General features: G+C 36.1%; 1 protein-coding gene and 2 long non-coding RNA genes across 4 annotated transcripts in view; 2 read left to right on the top strand and 1 right to left on the bottom strand.

The window, feature by feature from the left end:
• LOC102679125 (RNA binding protein fox-1 homolog 3-like) overlaps positions 1 to 5,889 on the bottom strand; it is a 196,766-nt gene extending 190,877 nt beyond the window's left edge. Inside the window, exon 1 of the mRNA XM_031512651.1 lies at positions 5,756 to 5,889. Coding sequence (XP_031368511.1) covers positions 5,756 to 5,806 — 51 coding nt within the window. The 5' untranslated portion in view covers positions 5,807 to 5,889. The remainder of the gene's footprint in view (positions 1 to 5,755) is intronic.
• A 526-nt stretch (positions 5,890 to 6,415) lies between these two features.
• LOC116186177 lies at positions 6,416 to 9,535 on the top strand. Of its 2 annotated transcripts, XR_004151128.1 has the most exons (4): positions 6,416 to 6,566; positions 6,863 to 6,956; positions 7,286 to 7,563; positions 9,525 to 9,535. It is a non-coding gene; the product is annotated as an uncharacterized LOC116186177 (long non-coding RNA). The 2 variants fall into 2 exon arrangements; XR_004151127.1 differs by lacking the exon at positions 9,525 to 9,535 and having other exon boundaries at positions 7,286 to 7,672.
• A 1,876-nt stretch (positions 9,536 to 11,411) lies between these two features.
• The window catches only part of LOC116186180, a 20,738-nt gene continuing 7,900 nt past the window's right edge, over positions 11,412 to 24,249 (top strand). The window contains exons 1-3 of the long non-coding RNA XR_004151131.1: positions 11,412 to 11,422; positions 13,329 to 13,333; positions 20,775 to 20,781. This is a non-coding gene — a long non-coding RNA (uncharacterized LOC116186180). The remainder of the gene's footprint in view (positions 11,423 to 13,328; positions 13,334 to 20,774; positions 20,782 to 24,249) is intronic.

The following is a 24,249-nucleotide window of genomic DNA, read 5'->3' as shown; positions in this document are numbered from 1 at the left end:
AAAAAAAAAAAAAAAAAAGTTGTACGCGAGAGAGTTTTAAAATTTATATATTTCTCCGAGGATGGAAAAACGGGAAGAAAGAACGAAGAGAGAATTGTTAAAATTATTCATCGGGGATAAATTTTTATTCCCCGAGTAGGACGTATATATAGGTGGGTGGAAGCAGAAGACAAGATGAAGTGTTTAGATTTATCATCGTTGGAATAGGTTAGCCTTGATCGACGTTGTTCGCCCTCGAGGTTACACCCTAAACCTCTGGAAACTGCCTACTCTCGACAAGGGAGCACATCGAAGAGGGGTTTCCATGACGACTACGAGAGAGAATTGTGCCGATGCTCGTGACCAACCGAGCCTCTCCGACTCGAAATGTTCACGCACACGCGCGAACCCCCTCCAATAAAGACCCTGAAATATTCAAATCGCGAAATTTTTCCAGCCTTGATATTGTCCGGAAACTTGGGGAATATTATAGACGCGTATCTCTCTTTATCTTTTCTCGTAATATTTGAAATTATAGGAAATGTAGGACAGATTTTTTGTTCTTTTTTAAGATAATTTTGTGCAATTGATTCTTATTCTTTTCTGTGGAATAAAAACGTACGATGGAAGTAGTGTAATCTTTAAATTTTTTTAAAATCATGAATTTTTCGTTCATTTAATAACAATTTATATATTATATATTCCAATTGCGAAAGATAGAAAAATTTCACTCTCGATAATATTTCGAAAATGATATTTAATCAATATAAAATATAAATGTTTTACATGAAAAGTGAAAAAACTGATTTCAATCGTCGATCCTTTTTTATATTTTATAATCTTTTAAGAATAACTTTTTTATAAAAATAAAAATTTGGATCGTTTACTTGTTACAAGAGTAAAAAAAAAAAATATATATATATTAACGAATGTACCGACGATCTTTATTATTTAAAACTCTGAAATTTCACCCTCGCGCGTATTTATTTTCCAACTATCCAGAGAAGTTGCGAAAGGTTCAACCCTCGACTTAATGGCGTCTCTGACTTACGACCAAAAATAATTTTACCCTCGCGATAGTAAGTGCAAATTTTCGAGCTTCGACCCAAAGTGCACTTAAGCAAATTCGTCGAAAATGTAGCGGCCGCCTTAATGAGCGTCGCTTTAATATGCGGCCAGATATTACGATCCTGTATCCCTCCTCCCAGGTTTTTTTTAGGTTAGGTTGGCAAACAGTTTATCGCTTCAATTTTAAGATTGTGTTCGCGCAAATCCCTCCCCAACCAGCCCCGAAATTGTCAATAAATGCGGCAAATATCTTATCCGCCTCGGGGACAACTTCTGATAAAGAACCTCTTCCTTACGAATCTCTACGTTCATTACGACCCTGCCACGTTTTTATGAAACTTACAGCAAATAAACCAGACGATTTTGAACGATATTGAATCTTACTTCAGGGGAGAGGTGTTCTCGAAAGAACAATTTTCTGTTAATCGTCCTCGATCGAGATCTTTTTTTCTTTTTTGAAACGAGATGAAATTCGAAAGAAGAAAGATTAATTGCTAATACGAGAATTTGAACTAATTCGCGCATAAAATCCTTCCTATGGAAAATGAATTCATAATTTATTTCATCAAAATAAACTACATACATTTATAATTTTTTTAAATCATTTACAACAATTAAAGTTAAAGTATCGCGTTACACATCAAGCATAAATTATATACAAATTAAAATTAATATCGCTTGGAAAATAACAATCGCTCGAAGCTATTTTCAAAACTCCCATTGAAAAAAAAGAAACCCTCCCCTCCATTGAAATCCTCGATTCATCCTACAATAATCTCGTTAACAACTCGGTGAAATCTCGAAACGAAGGAAATTTGCCATTATATCCATGTTTCTTTAAAAATTACCTCGTCCAAAGTGTCCAACAACCGCTCTCGGTACAGAAATGTCGCGAGTTGGTCGCGCTTGAGAGCCTAGGCGAAACGAGAGAAAGAGAGGCAAACAGAGAGAGAGAGAGGAAGAAAAAGTCGCGTAGACGGCGTTGAATTAATGAAGACACGAGGAGGAGGAGGAGGAGGAGAAGGAGAAGGGTTGACGTCGGTTCTGGAAACGGGTACAGGACCTAGAGAAAGAGGAGGGGGATTGTCTTCGCTCGAAAAGTGAATGAACGCGGAGAATTGGCTCCCTAAGGTCAGGGCCTGGCGTTTCGGCCCTGCTTCGGTCGAAATAAAATCTAGCAGAGAGGAGATAAAAAGAGCCGCGGCGAATTCCCGGCGGTCTGCAGCCGCGGACTGATACGAAAATAAGAAACCTCGACTAAAATTAACCGGCCGCTAAATTCTGCCCGCGCTTTCTCCCTTTCTCCTATTACCACTCGCCACTCTCTGCACTCTGTATACACGGTGAAATAAGTTTCTGAATTTTGGCGAAGGAGAATGGACGATTGTTTTCGAGTAAGTGATACCCTATTTATACGTTAAACATGGAATAATGGGGTATTCTAGTTTAACGAGAGCTTAAACTGTTATATTTCAGTTTCCCTCGTTTGAATTCGATCCGTAATATTTAATCGAGGCTCTAATTTTATTGGTATTAAAAGAAATTGTATATTGTTTGGTAAAATCCCTATCACACGCTTTTATTCTCTTCTTACGAAGAAGCTTGTCTACTTATTTTTACCCGTTAATAAAATATCACGAGTGAACGGAAATGTATAGAGCACAATCTAGAATATTTCAAATACCTATAAAAGGATGAATTTTAAAATTTAATCAGAATTTTTTAATCCTTTTTATTTGAAACTTTATTACCATCCTTTACTATCCTCCTTACTTCAAAATTTACCGTAAAAATTTCGCAACAACCTCGGCTGAATTTTCACGATCCTTCCCTCCTTCCCTCCAGAAATATCTCATTCGACTTGGATCGACGCAAGTTGGACGGACACGCGATGCGGCCGAGAGAAGAGAGTTTCTTTTTAAACGATGGCCCGTTCCATCGATTCCAGCCTGGCCAGCTCTTCGTGCAGAAATATTACGTGACGCCACGTGTTTCTGCTTCCCGTCACTAACAAACTCGAGGCTGTATGTTTCTCTTCCGAGGCGGTTGCACAGTAGCTAGTTGGAGGAACCTTCCACGAGCGTGTAAACACACGGTTGAAACGGACCCTGGGATCAGGGGCTTTCTCTCCACGGACCGTCAAAGGGATCTTAGACACCACGGTTCCGAGAACCGCTTCGACCATTGCGCTACCAGCATCCCCGTTTGCCACGTTTTGGGAAAATAAGAAACGAGGGTCGTGATGCGAGTTCGATGGAGCGTTCGAGGGGATAAATGGACAAATGGAGAGAAACGTGAAATTTCGTTGAAATTGTTTCTCAGAAACTCAGATGTTGGGTATATATACTACCTTTTGATTTGTGGAATAGTTTTGATGACGAGGAAAATTGGAAAAGTTCTGATAGATTTTTTTAGAATAATATTTTTAATGAGCGTAGAGGAAGAGATAAATTTAGAGTGATAAAAATGGAATATCTGGAATGATCTCTCGTTTAACGAAAGTTATGATTCGATATTAGGATTGATTTTACATCTGGAATGGAATTTCTCTCGTTATCCAATGGATAGTTTTGATAGAGAAAAATTGACTTATTTCGAAGGATTATTTTTCTTAGAAGTTATTTATCTTTAATTTTTGTATGTTATTTCAACGTATATTTATTCACGAGAAAAATTTAGATTATTACTGAAGAAACTTTTTAACGATCTAAAGTTAAAACTAAAATAAAATAAAAATGTAAAGAAGATAAAAATAATCTTTCTGAAATGTATCTTAATTTTTAAGATCCTATTTTAAAAAGTTAGAAAGATTTAAAGCGGATAAAATGATGCCAAGGCTAGAATAAAGAATTAACGAGCAACTCTCGAAGACTGTAATTTCTAAAAATATATATACCATATACCGAAGGATCTGAATATGTTAAATAACCGAACGGAAAGCAATGCACGGCGTTATCCATCGCGTTCGAATGGTGGAAAAAAAGGAAACTCGGTAAAGTGGAGCAGGAAATCTATAATCTTCTCCCCCTTTCTGTTATCGTGTATCGTATTTCCTCGTGAATATTTTCGCAACACGCGAACTCTGCTTCTCTTTCGAGCCTCTTTCTCTTTCGAAAGGGTTGGCTGCGATTAAAATGGCGACCAGAGGCCAGATGGAATTCTTGCGGAACGATTATTTCGGGACGGTGATCCTGCGGGACTCGTTGCACCCGAAAACATCCCCCTGACCAGCTGGATCGAATTACAGGGCCGTATCCTGGCACCGGTTCAATTTTCCAGCTAAATATACCGGCGATGTATATTTGGCGAATTGCTTGTTTCAGACTTGTATTAGCGTTCATGTTGAAGTGTTACAAAAGCAGCGTGGAATTTCGATTGAAAGCAATCGGGGAATAAGAGGCATTGAAAATCGAGAATATGATCGAGAAAATATGGTTCAACGGTTTGGAATAATTTTTGGTGAAAATGCGATTGAAAGTGGAGAATTGGAGATAAACGATTAAAGAGAAATATAAATTAAAAATATTTCACGTAAAAGAGGCACTCTAGTATAGAAATGTTTTTATTATGACCTGTAATTAATAATTGATTCAAATATTGCATCATGCGACCAATAAGTTGTTATGTAAAAGTATTATATAAAGATATTAATCTCATCAAGATAATGATACTGATCGATAAAAATTTATTGGCTCGCATAAATTATGAAAAATATCTCAGTTTACTTTGCGGTTATAGATATTGTACATTGTACGTATAAAAATTGTATGACTTTGATAAACAAATTATAGACACTTTATATATTGTTTTTATTGTCTTATGTTATATAATTGTGCAATTAAAAAAAATTAATTAATAAAAACAATACACAAGTGCATTTACGTATTGTTGATAAGGATGGTGTTTATGAACATAAGAAATTATTTGAAAATATAATCAAGAATCTTATTAATTTTGCATAAATATTATAGATAATGAATAATATATATATAAAATATCTGAAATATTGAATTATTAATTTGAAAAATATAATTTTGTTTTCTTCGCAACAAAAAATATTAGGGACATGAGTTCAAGTATTATATTGAATTATTTTATTAAATTGAAATTATATTAATTGTATATATATATTTAAAGTTATTGTTCAAAATCGAAACAATATATTTGATACGAAGTTAGGAAACTGTTTTATCAATGAAGGACCAATAGCAGCGCTCCTCGTAAAGAACTATTTCAGGATTTTGTTTGTAGGTGGTGGCGACACATGTCTTGCTATCTTACGCCATCTAGTGTTTAACTTTTAATCAATTTCAGGTTGTGATTCAAATCTCACAAGAATCGAGATAAAAAGAATGATTATTTAGAAAGTTTTTTCTATAAAATAATAACCTACTAACATTTCCCTCATAATGTTCTAAACCTTCTAAATAAGCAAATGATTAACGACTTTCTCAGGCAATGAAATTCATTAACGAATGAAAATATACAATTTTAATACAATAGCAATTCTTAATGAATTAATCAAAATATTTGTTAAGTTCAGTTATATCATTATAAAAGAAAAATACGAAAAACGAGCAAACAAATGGGCAAAATAAAATAACGTATTGAACATGCTCAAATAACATTATGAGCAAGAGACATGTCTTGTTCGAAAAGATAACTGTATATGACAAATTTAAAAAGTAATATTTTTATAGTGACATACCCAAATTTCCCAGTCCAATTGCTCCCACTCCTGGTTCAGGATTATTCTCATCCTAATATTACGTAGTCTAATGTTTCTAATTATATCTTGCACTGTTTTTTCCACAGAAAACGAAACATGTTTCTTTGGTGCACGCATGGCGTCGAACAATATTGCAAAACTATTCGAAAATTATTTGCGCGCGCTTCTCAGTTTGTTCGTTGTCGCCACCTTGTGACCATTTTCTGTATTAGACTAGCAAGAGTCGATAACATAGAATTCTACTGCATATAAATTCACAAATTAAATTTAAAATTTTTTTATTTTTTATTATAAATGAAATATGAAATAAGCATTTTAATAATGATTTTTTAATGATAGAAATTAGAGAATATTTTTAATTTCTTTACGATATTAATCACTATAAAATTGCTATGATTGCTATTAAAACTGCACTATGATTATTGTATCTACGATATAAAATTTTACTTCGTCATACGATTGAATTGTAAACGATACATTTGTATATTTACGAAAATATTTCCGAAAATGCTGACTTCCACGAAATATATTATTGGTACGTATGTATACATTCTGCAAAACAAAAGTCAAAACATTGAATATTTCTTATAACCATCTAATCATAATATTTCTTACTTTATCAGTTCCAGGAAAGATTATCTTCTATTTGGCGCGTAATTTTAGTAGAAGGGGAAATGTCGTTTCAGCCAATTAGAAAGTCCTTAGGCAATCCTGTAATGCGTAGCATTATAGTTCTGTCGAAAATCTTTGTAGTGTGACGTGTGCTGGCTTGTATAATATTAACTACGCAGTATGTATTTTTATTTTTATTTAACTGATTTTTATAGATTGACTGTTTTTATAGATTGATTTTTATACAACATTGTTAGCTTCTTTTATTTAACAATCCATTGAATGTCTCTAATAACAAAATTAACTAATTTCTCGAATATATTTTTCCTCGTATCGTATTTATTGGGGTTATAAATAGCTTATTTCAATCTTTAATACTGAATTTGAATTCAATTATAGTTTAATATATGTATTTTTTTTTTAATTTTATGCATTGTAAGTTCTACTTCTTTAAATTTGTTAATTTTTTTTCAGATTACTATTGGTTAATTGCAGGATGCAGAATGTAAAACACCATGATACGCCATATTGATTACGTAACAGTCAACGTATTTTTCAAAAAGATTCGGTAATGTATAATTTATTTTAAGATTATATAAACATATATATGCGGTTGAATTGTATATTTTTTCAATAATATTCGATATTCAATGTATAATTAATATATAATTCAATACGTAATTTATATATAATTTAATAATTTCGAAATATTCAATAACGATGAAAGATTAACCACACTTTTTATTTAATTTATTATTTGTGAAATAATAATTATTTAATAACTATTAAAAAAATAGTGAATACGCGATAGAAAATAGAATATAAATATACGAAAACAAATATTGTTTTTTTTTTAATCACCTTTCTCTTGTTCTATTAATGCAATTTCATTTTCAGAGCATTATTTTTTATTATGACCAAGTGCAATGTGGTCAATAGAATCGGTGTTTGTTGCGCAATAGTATTTTCAATATATTTCAGTGCATAAAATCCCTTATTTAATTTAATTATAATAATCATTCGCGAAATTAGAGTCAGTGTTTGTTCCTCTATAATAATTTCAGTAATTTTAATAATTTCATGTCAATAATTTTTTATTTATTTATTTATTTTTTTTAATATTCATTTTTATATATTAGAGTCAGTGTATCAAGAAAAAGCAGTCATCTGTCATCGTAAGGTAAGTCTTTTATTTATTTTTCTATAATTTATTTTATTCTTTTATTATTTTATTCTTTCTATTGTTTGTATTTTTCTTTTTCCTCAATATTATGGATTTTGTAGATATTGTACATATAAATGTATATATTGTATTTTGATGCCAATATTATATTTTATCTTTTTATGTATTTTTTGTCATATTAACTTATTAGAAACTAAATTCCATTAATATTATCTTAGACAATGAATCTTTTCTTTTAAGTGTGAACAATTTGAACACATTTTAACTTCTTTTTTAAGATATCTTGATTTATAATACAATATATTTAAAAAATGTGTTCAAGATGTTCATCCAAAATTATCAAATATTACTGTGTTTGGAATGTAGATCATCAATATATATATAATTGTGAAGAATATGATTTCACTTTTTCAAAAATTCCTTAAACATTTTATCTTCATTCTTCAATTTTTAAAGAATCATTCAAGGAATGAATCCTATCTACTCAGTGAATTCAAATATCTCTCCAAAGATCAGTCCTCATTCTCATTTAAAAAAGAGACTACCATTCAATCTTTGGGGGTATAAAATTCATATCGGTATCTTGAAAAGAATTTGTACTTCCATGAGAAATAAGCCATCCGTTCGCAATCGTTGCTCAGTAATAAAATCCACTCGTCTGGCGCGCTGCTTTCGGATTACTTTTTTATTAATTCTAAAGCGGAGGCGGAAAAGCAAATACTTCCAAATTATTCATAATCCTCAATGCTTTCGGAATCGGCATAATGGAAATCCATAGAGTAAAAGGCTTTCGTCGCGGTTCTGTTGATTCCTTTTTATCAATGAAATACCTTCTCCATTCCCTTCAAATGTCTGGAAAGTCGCACGAAAACAACTCGAAAATAATTTCAAGAACCTGGAACCGCCACTATTATTAGCGCTTCGTGCTTCACGATTCCAGTTACCACATCCAATGAGTCTCTTCGGTTTTAAAATCGTGAAATTTATATTAAAACGTTCCCTACGAATTATTTTTCGCCATGGAAAATTATCCACTGTAGAGAAAGGAGAGAAAGAAGAGAATTGCTGGACCAGACTTCGGACCGGAAGAGATTTAAATCTCACTCTTCCTCGTTTATAGTCTGATTCTCTCTTTCTCTTTCTCTCTCTCTGTTTGTTGTTTCTCTATGACGTTGCGGAAACAGCCGTGCCATTATGCGTTTCCTGCAGTTGACGTTCCATCTCCCTTCAAGACAGAGCTAATTTCCCGGATTTAATTAGCCGGCGCGTAAAGGCGGCTCCTTTTAATCGAGGATTAATTTGCACCGTTTGTATGCGTGTCTGCTTTTACATTTCCTTTTCGGTTACACGCCTCTTTCTCTCCATTCGCATGAGCCGTTTTTGGGATTGAAATGGATATGGTAGATACAGTCCATTGAGATTCGGGCTTGTTCATTTTGGGCTGTTATGAATATCGATAGTTTGAATGTTATTTGGATTCTGAATATAATTTCTGTATTTATCGTTAAGAGGTTTAAACGTTAATTGGAATTACTTGATTATATTGTATTTAAGTTACTATGCGATTTCTAATTATATTAAATTGGAATGAAGTGGTTCTAGATTCAAATCAGAATCAAACTAATCTAGATTCGGTTATATTGATGTTAGGTTTATCAAACGGAAGCTAATCGTAGAATAGTTAAGATAAATCTTCGAAATGGGAATAGGATTAAGCTCGAATCATGATCTAATTACCTTCGTTCTAATTTCTGACTTATTTCATTTATGTGAAAACAAGAGAAAAAATTCAAAAATTCAATTACATTGCTTTTTTTTTCATTTTTTTATGTCGTGTAATAATCAAAGAAGAATATTAATTATTTCTATAAATAATTTTGCGATTTATGGAAAAAAGATATTTCATCTTTTTTTTTTACTTTCCATCTTTTCATAATAAAATATATTTTTCAGTTTTGTAACTTTTGTCACGTTAGCTGACGAAGCTAATGAAAAAATCTTGTGACACTGAAAAATAAATTCTATTTTTATTAAAAAAAAAATACCTATATTACTTTTTCTATATTAATTTTTTGCAAATCGAACGAAATATAAATAGTTAATAATTAAAAAAATTTAAAAATTCTCTCACTTGCTCATAACTCGATAAATTCTCTCCGAATTATCATCTTTCAAATTTTTTTCCTTTCCCTCTGCATTTCTTGGCCAAATAATTTCTTGGTAAAACGATGATCGTGCATCGAATGGATCCTCGTCCGATTGAATTTTTTAACTAAACAGGCGCGTGTGCAGGTGTGCTGGAATTTATCCAATCCGCAGATTAGATTGCTCCTGCGGTTCTCCCATCCCGATACGCGCGTCCGTCGAGATTATTAAAACATCCTCCGTTATTAATCCGTCCCGTCACTCGAGACCCTCGACGAGCACTTTTCCCGCATTTCCCACAGGTTTCCCCCCTTTCTCTCCCTTCCCTCCCTCCCTGCCCCGTTTTCGATTCTAATTCAATCACGCGATTCTCCTCGAGAACTCTTCTATTCCCCCCACGATTTTTCACCCTCCAATGTCATCGGCGTCTTGGGGGGAGGAAAAAATTCGTAGCGGTTCGTAAAAATCCTTCTTCCCGATCTTTTTTCGAGGCTTTGAAACGATTATTCGGGACGAATGACTCGCGATGATTTTCAATTCATCATATATACGTGTATATTCATATTTTCTTTCTGAAAGAGGAAGCGCGCAGGTCAGAATGGGGGAAGGGGGAGGAGGAGGGGATTGTTTGCCGAGTCAGGGGAAAGTCAAGGGTTGTAAAGTGGAAGTTTTACTGGAATATTCGTGGGGTTTCGAGAGGGAATAGTAAGGGATGAAATTCTGCTCATGATTGGAATGTTTTTCGGGAAATGTGTTCGGGAGGAGGGGAAAAGTTTCGAGGGAAGGAAGTGCGTTCGACGTTTTTATGAAGTTTGTATAAATGTGGGAAAAATTGGGAAAGCGTGAAATCAGCTTCGTGATCGAGATAATAATTTTGTATATATTTTGGAATAGGATGGATGCTTCATTATTCCAAGGGAACGAAGTAAATCTATTGTTATTAACATCTTGTTGTTACAACGCGAATGTTTATTTTCTACGCGATTGGTATTCATGAGCGTGCCTGATGATTCTCAACTAGCTTGTTATTATTTCGAGAAAAATATAAAAATAGAAAAACCCTCTGATTTTCTGATTTTTCGTTGAAAATGTGATAAGTAGAAAAGTAGAGAATTAACGAATATACAAGATTGTACATCATTCGATTAATTTTTTTCTTACTTCCTCCCTTGCACGTACAATATCTCATTAAACGTTCAACATCAAATCGTGTAATTACTATCAGTACAATATCGTAAAGAAACGGTTCGCGACGCTGTATTATTTTAAAAAATTCCTCTTTTCACCAACAATCGACCCCAAATCCCCTCGCAAGAAAATGAATTCGGATGAAATTAAACTACACCACGAGGAAAGCATCGTGCCCTAAAATACAATGACTGAATAACTGAATTCTACAACCGAGAAAATGTTTCCAATTCCAAAGAATACCTTCAGAATTCTCATTGTCCAAAGGCGACATTGCGACCCAACCCCTCTCCCACCCCCTCTCTCGAGCCGTGCACGGGAACAAGGAGCGGGCGTAACGAAGTGCAAGTGGCAGAAATTCAGAGGCACAAGCCAGGTAGCCGCGAGGATAGGAAGGCGGAAAATTGTAGGTCCGTGTTTCGCGCTTGTCGAGGATGTAATTAACGAGCGTCACGTCGAAATTACGTCCCGGCCCGGGGGAGGAACGAGGCCTGCATCTTCAGGGTCGGGAAGGGTTGGTGTCTCGCGCTAATTTACCCCCTCATCCCTTCGTCGAACGCATCGCATCGGCCGCCTTTGTGACATTCATCCCTCCCTGGAAGAAGCATCGCGAGGAGAATCCCCTCCCTCCCTTAAATAGACGCTCCTTGGAAGGATCGACGAGCTGATGGCAATTATTTTCTTACCTGTCCCCGTTTCTACCAGCCATCCCTTAATTATAAGAGTCGTGTAGTAGAGCCACTCGCAATTACCTAACGACGACCTGCATCGTCGAATGAATTTCGAGTTCGAAAATCGAGGGAAAGGGGTAATCGCGTAAATAGCAGAGTGTTCGAAATGTTGGAGTTTCTTAAGACGTTATGTAGCATTGGCGATCAAAGATCCAAGTAATTCGAGCAGTGTCCTTTGATTTAAGTATTCTATATGGGATTGGAATTCTGATTGGATTTCTTTTTTTTCTTATTTTTTATTTTAATCGAGTTATTTTTTGTGGTTGCTAGATACTTTCGAAGCATCTTTCAAATCGAAGTGGTATGGTGTTTCTCGAGTTTAATTGGTAAATTTGATGAGAAATTAGGAATTTTAGAATGTAGATTTTTCCTTTTGTAGTTTCTTGTAGTTTTGTAGTGTACGAGATGGGATTGTGAAATATTGAAAAAATAAGGAAGAAAAAAAGAGAAAGAGAGAGGAAAATTAGGTATTTTGCTAATGGATTTCTCAATGAAATTAAGTAAGGTCTTTTTTTTATCTTCTTCTCTATGAGGCTTCATAAATATGCATAATGGAAAAATATCACAATTTGAACGGAGTCTTATACTGTCAATTAAATCCAATCTAGAGATCTCTCCTTCATGTTTCTTAATTATTTAGTTGACCAATTAACATTCCATCTGCTCCATCGATGCTCACCAACTCGTTAAACAATTTGCTGGTTGCATATTATGATCTTCTAAAAATTCTACGAAATTCCCGTACAACAAGATTCTCAATTCTTTAACAAACAATTGTCTTCCAATCAAATCAGAAATTTCGATATTCCCTAATTTGCTGTTCGACGAGGTTCGAAAGAGCGGGAAACGATAAAGCCTTCCACTTTCGGTTCATCATCAGAGTTCGATTCATCGTATCAGGAGATCGATGGCCGAACGAAGTTCAATTTCGTTTCCATTCGAACGGGAGAAAAATCTTCTTAACGATGATAGCCAGACAGAGACTCTTTCAGGGCGAGCAAGTGTGATTTCCTTTCGTTGAGGAACCGCCTCGTGTTTCTGTCGGGTTTAAGGTCAGCCATTTTTCCGCGACAGAGCGGTGGACGTAAGAGGATTAAGCCAGTTTTCTTGCGGAGGATTTGCCACGTTGCACAGATGCTGCTTGTTCGCCATTTCTGCTCCTCCTTTCCCTGCCATTTCGCGGGGGACCATCCTCGATGAAATTAACGAAGGATTTATTTTATTCCTACTCGCTTTTGCGAATTACTTTCGAATATTTAAAGTTAATATTTAAAGTTAAAGCGAATTTTATTTACTTTTTTCCTCGATCGAAGAGAAGATCTTCGTTTCTTTGTTAATATTTTTGGAACCTTGGGAGGACAAGAGTTGAGGGTTATAAGGATGTTCAGAATGATGAAATTAACGAAGGATTTATTTTATTCCTACTTTTGTGAATTACTTTCGAATATTTAAAGTTAATATTTAAAGTTAAAGCGAATTTTATTTGCTTTTTTCCTCGATCGAAGAGAAGATCTTCGTTTCTTTGTTAATATTTTTGGAACTTTGGGAGGACAAGAGTTTAGAGTTATGAGGATGTTCAGAATGATGAAATTAACGAAGGATTTATTTTATTCGTACTCGCTTTTGCGAATTACTTTCGAATATTTAAAGTTAAAGCGAATTTTATTTGCTTTTTCCTCGATCGAAGAAAAAGTCTTCGTTTCTTCGTTAATATTTTTAGAACGAGGGATAAAAGTTGAGGGTTGTGAGGATGTTTAGTAAGAGTGAGGCGTATTATTTAATTTTGTGGAGGGAAAATCGGATGATGGGATAAAAATTGTAATTTAGTCAATCATAAATTAGCAAAATATTTCCCGTTTTCGTGTATCTTCTAGAAATCTTCCTCTTTGTAAATGATAGACGATATTTCAAATGATTCGAGGAAAGATTTTAGCCTTTCGAGAACGCAAAGAACTATAAACCGATTTTTCGATTTATTTTACACCACATTATTTCCTTTTATTTCATTCATTTCAAATTTCTCTATACTACGAAACTATATTATACTATAGATAGAAAGTTAATCATGTCGAATAACATCATAATTAATGTTAAACACGATCCACAAAATAACAGGAAATATGGGATAAAATAAACGATCGAACGATCGAACAAATCGAAATACCGTTTCAACGGGTCTCGAATCGCAAAGCCAAATTTCACCGTTCACCGAAATTCCTAAGTAAATCAATTCCGTTATTGTTGGCGGTGAGAGACGATTGGAGCGAGGCGAACAAATAGCCGCGTATCGGAAAAGAGTTTCCCGGGAAGGAAAATTACATCGGCTCGTCCTCATAGCTCGCTATTACCAACCCCCTCTGCCTGTGCATTCGAACCGAATTAGAAAACTTTTCGCGTGATTAATCCCGAAAGGGTAACTTGGAAACGATCGAAAGAACGGTTCGAGGATCGAAATTAAAACTCTCTCTCTCTCCCTCCCTCCCTCTCTCTCTCTCTCCCCCTCTCCCTCTCTCCCCCTCTCCCTCTCTCCTTTCGATCTTGATATATTAATCATTCTTGGGGCAAACGGTTCTCGCGGTTTTCCGTGTCAAAGACGAGCCCTCCTTTTGTTCAACCTTGGTCAAAAGGGATTAGATTAATATCGCGGCTCGTGGAGGCTCGATATTTAACCCGATGATGGAGAATGGTTGGTCAAAGAGAGAGGAGAGGATTCTTTGAGCTCGTTTCGAGGGATGCCGGTGGATTAAACGGATGAAGATTAAAAATTACGAAAGTGTGTGGGCCGACCCGCACATTCAGTTCACAAGAGTTGAAAACTTCTTCCGTGACGCCCTCGAATTCTCTTCTTCGCCGGAGAACTATTTTACCGCTCGATGGATCAATTCGAGAGGATGGTTCGAGTTAATTAAACGTTATGATTCTCAACCGTTATGTACTCACGATGTGGGGTATGCGGTGTGGCGTGTTGGCGTGGTAGGTCAACCTGAAACGAGAAAACGGAAACGTGTTACGTTAATTGGAGATTTTTGATAATCATCTCGTGGTTTGGTTTATCATTTCATTACTTAATCTTTGATCGAGGATCTTTGTTTTCTTAATGGAGGATAGGGGGAGGGGCAGTTGGAACATGAGATCAGGTATTTGTTATTTACTTTAGTCGTTGATGTTATTCTATTTCTCGATATATAAGGGAATAAATTTCATCTTTACGAGAACGAGACCAAGTTTACATTTAATTAATTATCTTGTACATCTTCGCTCGTTTGAAGGATCGTTCTTTGATGTTAATTATGAATATTCTTGGATTCGTTAAAAGTTACGAAATAGTGTCTTTCACTTGTTCCACGATACCTCGCTATCTTTTAACACTCTCTTCAGGAGCAAGTAAATAGCCCGTTTAGCCCCAAGCTACTATATCTCTCGAAAGTGTATATACACAAACGGAAACACACTTCCTCGTTACGTTCCTTCTTATATATTTTTCTCTTCTAGAAATCTTCTCGGTGTAACCAATACCATCTTTCATATTATATTTAAGGGAAATATATACTTGACGCTTTTTCACACACAAACCTTTTGAGCGTGTCGCAATCCCGTATTCTTTCTTTTTAAAAATACGATTATCAAACAACATGAATCTTCTCACAGATATTATTCCAAAATTCGAAAATAAAGTCGATCGTTCATTTTATTTTATTTATTCAAAAACTTCCTCGATCCTTTCGAAATTTAATTATCGTTCCTCGAATTTCTATTCACCCTCTTCCACAATAATCTACCTAAACCATACGCTCATTTTAAGACGAATATCCCTGCGTTTTATCTCGATTCGATTTCGAAGGTATCGCTCCCCAATCAATACCGATAATCCTCGTCGCTATTCAAAACCACGGGCGCTCGAAGATCTCTCGAAGGGAAAAGGGGAAGAGGAAGAAGAAGAAGATTCCTGTTCTTCCACGAGTCTCGCGGGTGCATTCCAGGATCCATTTTCATTCTGGTCGCTGGTCGAAAATTTCCAGGGGAACGCGAAATTTGAAGGGCGGGTTTCGATTTAAAATGGAAATGGAGATCGGAGGGCGGCGAAAATAAACGATGCCCGAGTGTAAATTACGAGGAGGGGAGGAGGGTGGGGGTCAGAGAGGACGGCAATTTCGAGAATCGGCGGGCAAAACGTTGTTTCGACGCTGATCGATATTTAAAGGGGTTATCGAACAGGCGACCACGATTGATTGTCCACCGTTGGCGGATCTGGTTTTGCCTTTTTTTTCGCCGTTCTTTGGATTTCGCGCCTCCATTTCTCTTTTTTTTTTTTTGCCTCGCTTTGCTTTTGTCTGCTGATGATTGTGATTTGGATCTTTTCGGGGAGAGGAAGGAGATCTCGTCGATTTCTGTTTGATTTGATTGGCTTTTTGTCGCGAATGAAAGTTTGAATGAAAGTTTTAAAAACTTGAATTCGATTCGATCAGATAAAAGAGGTTTTTACACCGGTCAAAAGGATAGAATTTTATTATTGTAGAGAGTTTCTTTGAGAGAGTAAAAATTGTATCACCTTCTCTGAGAAAGTTCTCTACGAAGAAATCTTGTTAGGGGTTGAAAAACGGGATGTGAATGAAGATATAAAAAATTTGGGGATAAAAATTGAATATGTGTTTGAGAACGAGAGATTTCTTAGATGAATTAGATGATGAGGAAATGTAGGTTTTTAGGAAAGAATAATTCGAGAAACGAAAAAATAATTTCAGGGACCAATAATAACGAAATCCCTTCAAGATTTCTATTATTATGTTTTTAAAAGTAATACCATCTACCCAAATCATCTTCCTCACCCAATTCATCAGACAATCCAGACAATCTTTCTTCTTGTTGAAAGAGCTTCTTGAAAAAGCACGTAGCAAGAGAAGGAAATGACATTTCCATGCTTGTCTGCACAAAAGGAGGGAAAAGAACAGGCGTGAAATTCAATTTCACCGATGGCGAGGTAACATAGTGAAAACTTAAACAAACGGCAAAAAAGGGTTGGAAAATCGGGTTACTTCGACGTTAATCGGATCCATCGCGCTCAAACAAATTACATCCATTCTATTAACGCTACATATATTATACTTGCAATACGATCAACGAGCCCGATCGAACAGGCGTTAAATCGAATCGACAGGAATGAGTTCACTCTGAAAAATTCAAGAGAGAGAGAGAGAGAGAGAGAGAGAGGGGGAATGAAAAAAGAAAGAAAAACCGAGAAAAAAGTCGATCGATGCTAGGCAGAAAAGGATGAATAGTGGAAAAATGGCGGAGATCGAGGACAGTCGAGAATAATAAATCGCGCGTGTACGTATCCTTTTTCGAGTTGAAACTATCGGTGTGTGCCCGTTTTAGGAAGAGACCCTTGTAGAAAATCCATGTTTCTGCAAACATGGTTCGAATTACTGGACCGGTTGATGAATCTGATCGCGTACAAGTCGTGGATACTCCATTCCTCTCTTGTTTCATTCTCTTAGTTTTATCATTAATCGAGTTTCTTCTGGAAGGTTGATCTTTCTTTGGAAGGAGGAGGAGAAAGGATGACGAGGATCGAAATATAGGACGTAGCCAATTGCATTTTACATCGGGTTTGGAAAAAGGGGAAATTGAAAACGGGGGATTTTTAATCAGAGGAATAAAATTCACAGGGGAAACGTCAAAAGGGAATAATCGTTATTATGGACTAACTTTCATTAAAATTCTTGAAGGAAAGATCCGTGAAAGAATGAATGAAGAAACTCACCCCTCGCGTAATCATCCCTCTTACAACTTCTAATCAACCAATTTCCTCCTCGAATTCAAATTAAGCAATTCAATTTCTCCCCTATGTAATTCTATGCAATTTTTCTAACCTCATTATCTCAATATTTATATATAGAAATCTTGTAAAATTTAAAATCATCTAATCGATTACGATTTATATATTACCAAAAAAGATTTCGAAACACCGCCTTTCTTCCAAATCTTTCTTCCAAAATCGTTTTAAATAGCTAGGAAAAAATTATAGTTGTTACCAATAAAATAAAATTCGAAGTTAATCCAGGATATTCGCGATAATCATCATCCCCGTGACAAAAGCATGGAACACCACCAGCTTGAAAGATCAAGATCTCGCAAAGATCGATGCAGGAAGAATTCGAACGCGATTGCTCGCTTGGGGATGAAGACGGCGATTTCCGGCCGCGTAGCTGAGAGCTCAAGAACTGTAAAGCAATTACTTTTAACTCCGTTTCGTAATCGATCGCTTAGCTAGCGGCCACTACGTGACCTGTATCGTCTCGTTTCCGTTCACCACTACGTGTCTCACGTTCCCCTCGTATTTCTATATCGCTTACCAACCAACCGCCTTCCGTCTTATCCAATTCCCAACGCGGCTCTCGAGCCGGCTACTTCCGACCGATAATAAAATCCGGAACTAATATCCTAGGGCTGCGTCCAATGTTCCTTCGGGATGGTGTATCGATCACGTCGTGCACGTGACAATGGACACGTGAAAGGTGTTGCTGCTCGTGCACAGGAAATTCCAGAATTTATTTATTTTATCTGTAAATGAACAAAGTCCATCCAAAGAAAAAAGAAGAATTGGAATTGTTTAGGAAAGAAATTTTACTTTTTTGGGGGAGGAGAATTTTTAGAAGAACGACGAGTGAAATTGTGAATCTCTTATATCGATCTTATGCTCTGTATTGCTGAATTTAATTTTGAAATTGATAATTATTGATTCTATTGAACGAGATAGCAAGAGAAAACTTTAAATTTCAATGAGTTTAGTATTTCGAAAATTATACGAGATTAGAGACAATCAAGTTGTTTAATACTTTTCATGGAACTGGAACGGGACATCGATCGTTTAGTACGATTTCTACTTTCGTTCGAAAACACTTGCCAAAGATCTCGTTCCTGTTCCCTTCATTTAAGTTGTTAACCGCGCTGTCGTTTTGCAAAGTTTCGACCGGGCGCCATTACCCGCGACAAGTTCCATTACCACGCACGAGGATGCTTGCATGTCCCCTCACGAAACACTCTTCGATCCTCTACCCTAATCACTTCGAATTGCGGATATTGTCCGTGATGAACATCGATAATCTCATCGATTCGTGTCATTTTGACCATGCACCGATCGTTTTCTCGTTTCAATTAAAAATAATAAAACAAGAAAAAAAAAAAAACGATTAGAAATCACAGAGAGAATTAGAAATAATCGAAAACTAATAGTTTGAAGTATTTATTGAAAAAGTAATCCTATGCTTACAATTGAAGAGAGAGAGAGAAAAGAAAAAGAATATTTCAATTAAACTTCACGTTCGAAGAAAGATATTCCTTCAAAAGATATTCAAAGAGAAATCCTTTGGAGAAGTTGAGGAAAATGCGTGGATAAATAATAATGGTGGATAAAAAAAATTTCCTTCTCGGAGGAACGAACGGGACAGATGCGACCCGCTGCGTCTGTAATTACATCGTGGTGAACCGTGGGGATGGCCGTGTATTTATGCGGTAATGGATATACCACGGGCTACATACTTGTCCCGGATAATGGCGTGTTGCACGACGGGGACGTGGAGAACGCGGCGGATAAAGTCTGCGGTCGCGTCCCGTTGAAAAATTCATCCGCGGAATCGGAAACGTTCCGCGGGAATAATAATTCATAGCTCGTGACGGATTATTACGACCGAGGCATTCACGGCTCGCGTTCTCATTTCGAAGGGCGAAGATCGTATTCCATCCAAGAACGGTTTCACAAAGAGACAGAGTTGCAGAGTTTGTTTTTCGAAAGTTGAAGGGAAGCAAGTTGGATTCTTTTAGGTTTTTGGGGATGATTCGAGGGTAAAATTTAAAGTTAGGATATAAGTTACACGACTATAGATTATAATTCTCTTTCTTGTAATTTGTATTTGGGTAATGAATTACGATAAGCGGTTATAATGTAATTAAAATGATATATGAAGATTCTTCAGAGAATCGTGCATCGTCGAATCGTGAAGAAGAATGGAAATCGAGATAATTACGTTACGTGGTTTTATACGTTCGTTATAATCGAAATTTTGGTGTATGAAATTACAGTTCGGTTGGGTAATCAATATTGTTGCAACCGATACCATCAATCATTAATTTGTCCAAACACTAGAATCATTTTTTCGCAAACCAGTCTATATTTGTATCTCGCGTATCTATCGCATATAACAATCAACCGAATTGTTCCATTTCCCATCATTCCATGTGCTTCGGTTTCCCGCTGACGAATCAAATATTTGAAGTCGAATCGAATATCGAAAATTTGATGCTACGTTGCAAAAAAAAAAAAAAGAGGGGAGAGAGAGAGAGAAAAAAAACATCACTCACCCTCTATCGTAAATTGGCTTTCCAACGATTCTGTTTAACTCTGTACTCATTGGTACAGGACCAAAGTCCATTGTTACGTCCGTGTACGTGGTTAATGGATACGCGTGCCGTAAATGTCCTGGTTAATGGCGGCGCGGATTATCGTGCAATGGCCATTTGGTCATTGTGTCGTATCATGAGGAAAAAAAAAAAAGAAAAAAGAAAAAAAAAAAGAAAAAAAGAAATTCGAGACATAACGCAATTTCATCCACTGTTCATAATCACTTACTGTAATTTTCATTTCACAAAGTTGCTCATTATGCGTTAGTAGTTTCATATAATTTAGGTTAGTTTTCGCGGGAAGTTTGAAATTGAAATTATAGATCGAAAAGAAACATTGTTTTTGATCGAGGTTAAATGAAATTGCCGATCGTTCATTATTTCAAAAATTAACTTTCCATGGAAATTTCGATTGTGAAATTATGAAATGTATTTAGAATTTAATTTGATTGTAAATAATACTTCGAATTGAGAAATTTAAAGAATCTTGACGAATCCTTTTGCAAAGATACGATTCTCTTTCGAAATTCTTCGAAATAGAATAAAGTATTCTGATAATCTTATTATCAGAATAAATACTTCACTACATTTATATTATACCGTTTCGACACTTCTAACGATATTTCCAAAAAATCGTTGAACGTTAATCAACCGGGTTTAACGTGTTTCGCAATCTATAAGGAATTAATCGATGCAGAGTCGCAATAATGATCTCTCATTACGGCGTGAAAGCCAATCAGAGTCCAACGGTGCAGAAACACGGCAAATGGTGATCGCAAGGAAATCCTTGCGCCCCGAATAACCCCTCATAGATCCTCAGAAGAATCTCGTCTTAAACGAGGTGAGGTAATCCTCGTTGGTGTCCGATTTTCTTCCTTTTTTTTCTCTCTTTTTTTTTTTTAGATCGTTGAGACAAAACGGCAAAGTTAATCTCGATATCTTTGCGGTTGAGAGGCGGATGCAATAATAATGAAACCTCTCGAACGATTAGGGGGTGAACAGGGCGTGCATATCGTTATCACTTCCGCTCGATCGCGTATTACGTCCTATCGAGATTTCGCTGATCGAGCCTGGAATAAAGTGGAAAGTATCGACGATAAGGTCGAAGGTGCTTTGTGATAACCCTTGTTGTCGCGACGTGGCCATCGATTAATCGTTGAAGAGTTCTCTGAACCGTGACACAAATATTTGAGAATCGAACAATTCGTTGAATTCGTTTCGATTTTTCTTTTTACTTTTCGATTTAATTTAATTTTTCAGTTTATTATTTTTCAATTCCAATTATTAATATTTGGTCAAAGTTATTTCATTTTTGGATAATCTTATTTACAAAATTAACATCATCTAGTTCTTTGAAATATGACGCTTTTCAATTTTATTGCATGGAAATCGATATTTTTCGATTCGATCCAATTCGAATCCCATAAAAATCGAAGCCCTCGAATCTTTAAAAAGTCTCTAATCCCTAAATTCAATTTTCCAGAGAAATCTATATCCATAAAGATCCGACTCCCTTTTCAAACTCGTCTGTATCCATAGATACATCATTCACGTTCGATCATTCGTTCGACTTAAATATACGCGTGATGAAACAGTGGCAACAATTATTCGCGATATTAATCGAACGCACGACACTCCTTTCGTACTCCTTTTCGTTATTTAACGACGAATTTTTGTCCACCGACTCGCTCGTGGAAAATATATTCGACTCAGTTCGGTATTCGAGTATATCGAAAGTGCGCAAGGTGGTTCAGTTATTCACAGAGAGGCAGCCATCTATGCGGCCTCCTCACCGGAATTTCGAAATGGAATTCCTGTCGCGCGAAATTTCGCGCTGATTGGTACGCACCAAAGGGAATAATAAACGGAGACGCATCTAATTTCACGTGTCGAAGACGAGACGGTAAATAATAGAGTAGCTGGCACGTAACAAAGTGTGAGATAACGCTTTGCTTGTTTAATTCACGTTTGATAATTTAAGAATCACAATTGTGTTCGTCTACAACGCTCATTATACTTTTACTTTCGTGTGGATGCAATTTATTTTTTCGAAACGAAATATTCAAGAGAATTATATCGAATAATATAATTCCGAAACTTGAGAAGAATTGCAATCAAATTAACAATTGGTAAGAATTATTTTGACTTTCTTGAGATATATAATTTGAAAGAATTATTATTTATATTCGATATATTTCTGAATAATATTTTATATTTCATATTTCGTCGCTTCGTAATTGCGCCCTTTATTTGAAAAAAAAATCATAATAAATCGTTCATTTTACGAAATGAATAAAAAAAAAGAATTCCAATATTCGTAATATTAACGTAATAAAAACGCTCAACATAAAAAATTCCCCCTCTTTAATACCGCTCGAGAAAACTTTTCCATGCTATTTCCACTTCTCTAACTTCTATCTCTTCCCCCCAAACTTTTTCAATATTTTCCCTACGTTAGAAGTTTTACTCGCCGCTATATCTTAACGCTGTTATACCAAAACAACGTATCCATTCTATCCGTTAAGTACCCTCCCATTCCCTTCACCAGGGATGACCTGTATATACCATTCGACTTTAAAATCGAGGAAGATACTATAATAGCCGGCCGATCATCGGCCTTTCTCCTTCTCCTCCTTTCGTTTCGCCGTGCAAATTCCACGGCACGGGTGCTATCGTGATCGTGAACATCCCCCGTTGTCGTTGCATCCAACAGCTGCCAATTACGCTTTCTTCTCGCGTGCAGAACGCTCGCGTGTCTTTTGCACACCGTCGAATCTACCGTGTTGTCCCTAATTATGGTAGCTCGACCTTGCGCCACGGTGAAAATTACCAGTTTAGACACTAGGAGGGGAGGACTGTTGGTTTCTATCCCAACAGTCGAAATAGTCGATTATCCCTCTTCCTCGCGAACGAGTTATTTTTAACTCGTTGTTGCGTGTAAACTCATACACGGATATGTTAAATAATTTTAACACGAGATCTCAAGCTTCCATACACACTTCTTTAAAAAGATTTTTAGCGCCAAGATTAATCAAGAGGTAATTTTCGTTGTACAATAGCACGCGCTCTTTTTAGGATGTCCCTGGTATCATATCATTCCTTCCCTTTCTTTCTATAAATCATCGAGCATCAGTCAACACTTCCCGTTATCGTCTCAACGAACGATTCCAACAGGTTCTTCTTGATCAAATACTTCTCGTTTCTCCCTCTCATAATCCAGCTTCGCCTACGTGAACAGGTTTCACGATCGTCGAAAGTTGTTCCGGTGAAGAACCGTGAAAGAACCTGTCGCGTAACTAGGTTATTCAGGTTATTATCCGAATCTGAGCCGTTTAATCGTCGAATTTGCCACTTCGACTTGAATCAAACGATACTTCATCAACCGATAATCGATCTCCCTTTTTCCCTCGATATTTCGTTTTATCGAGGGAATCATCCTCCGATAAATTGGATAAATTGTACAATATCGAAGGAATGCTCGCCTTGAAATATCTCGGATGTATTTTTTTTCCAGATGCAAATCCGTCGAGGATTTTATAATAAATCTTCTCGGCGAGAAGACGGGATATAAATAATAAATACTTGTTTTATCGTTGCAGCAAAATCGTGATATCGCGTCGAATTTATCGCGATCCCTCTGAACGGTGCATCCAGCAGGATGATTTAATAATTCATAATGGCGGTGTAACGGAATAAAAGGGTTGTTCTAGATTGTGCGCAAGGTTGCGATATAACGGAGCAGGGGGAAAGGATATATCGATCGAAAACGGGAAGTTTGTTTATTCTCGATACCGGGGTGAATCGAATTTCAAAGGGAAATTTCACAGGAGAAGAAAGACAAATTCAGAGACTTTGCCAACAAGATCCCTCGTTCTCCACCATTCTCATCCTCTCGTAAATAATATAACTCGAACCTGGAGTGGATCGTGGATAAATCATTTACTAGGATGACTTCGAATGAAACTTTAATGGAAACTTGGCCGCGATACAAGAAATCGAGTTGAAGGGACAGCTTGAAACTCGAACCATATTTTGATCGAGCGATTTTACTAGATTAAATAAGGAGAAGAGGATGACTATATCTCTCCTATAAATTATTTAACGCTTTGAATTGGTAAATACGCGAAACCCGACTAATTTGACTTATCGTTAAACCACGTAAGTAAAAAATTCGATACAATCTCCCTTCTGCATACGAAAAACTGCTATTAGCATTT

Source organism: Apis dorsata, unplaced genomic scaffold (genome assembly GCF_000469605.1).
Source record: "Apis dorsata unplaced genomic scaffold, Apis dorsata 1.3 scaffold_489, whole genome shotgun sequence".
NCBI lineage: Eukaryota > Metazoa > Arthropoda > Insecta > Hymenoptera > Apidae > Apis > Apis dorsata.
Note: the sequence above shows the minus strand (reverse complement) of the source record. Positions and strands in the feature narration are given on the sequence as shown.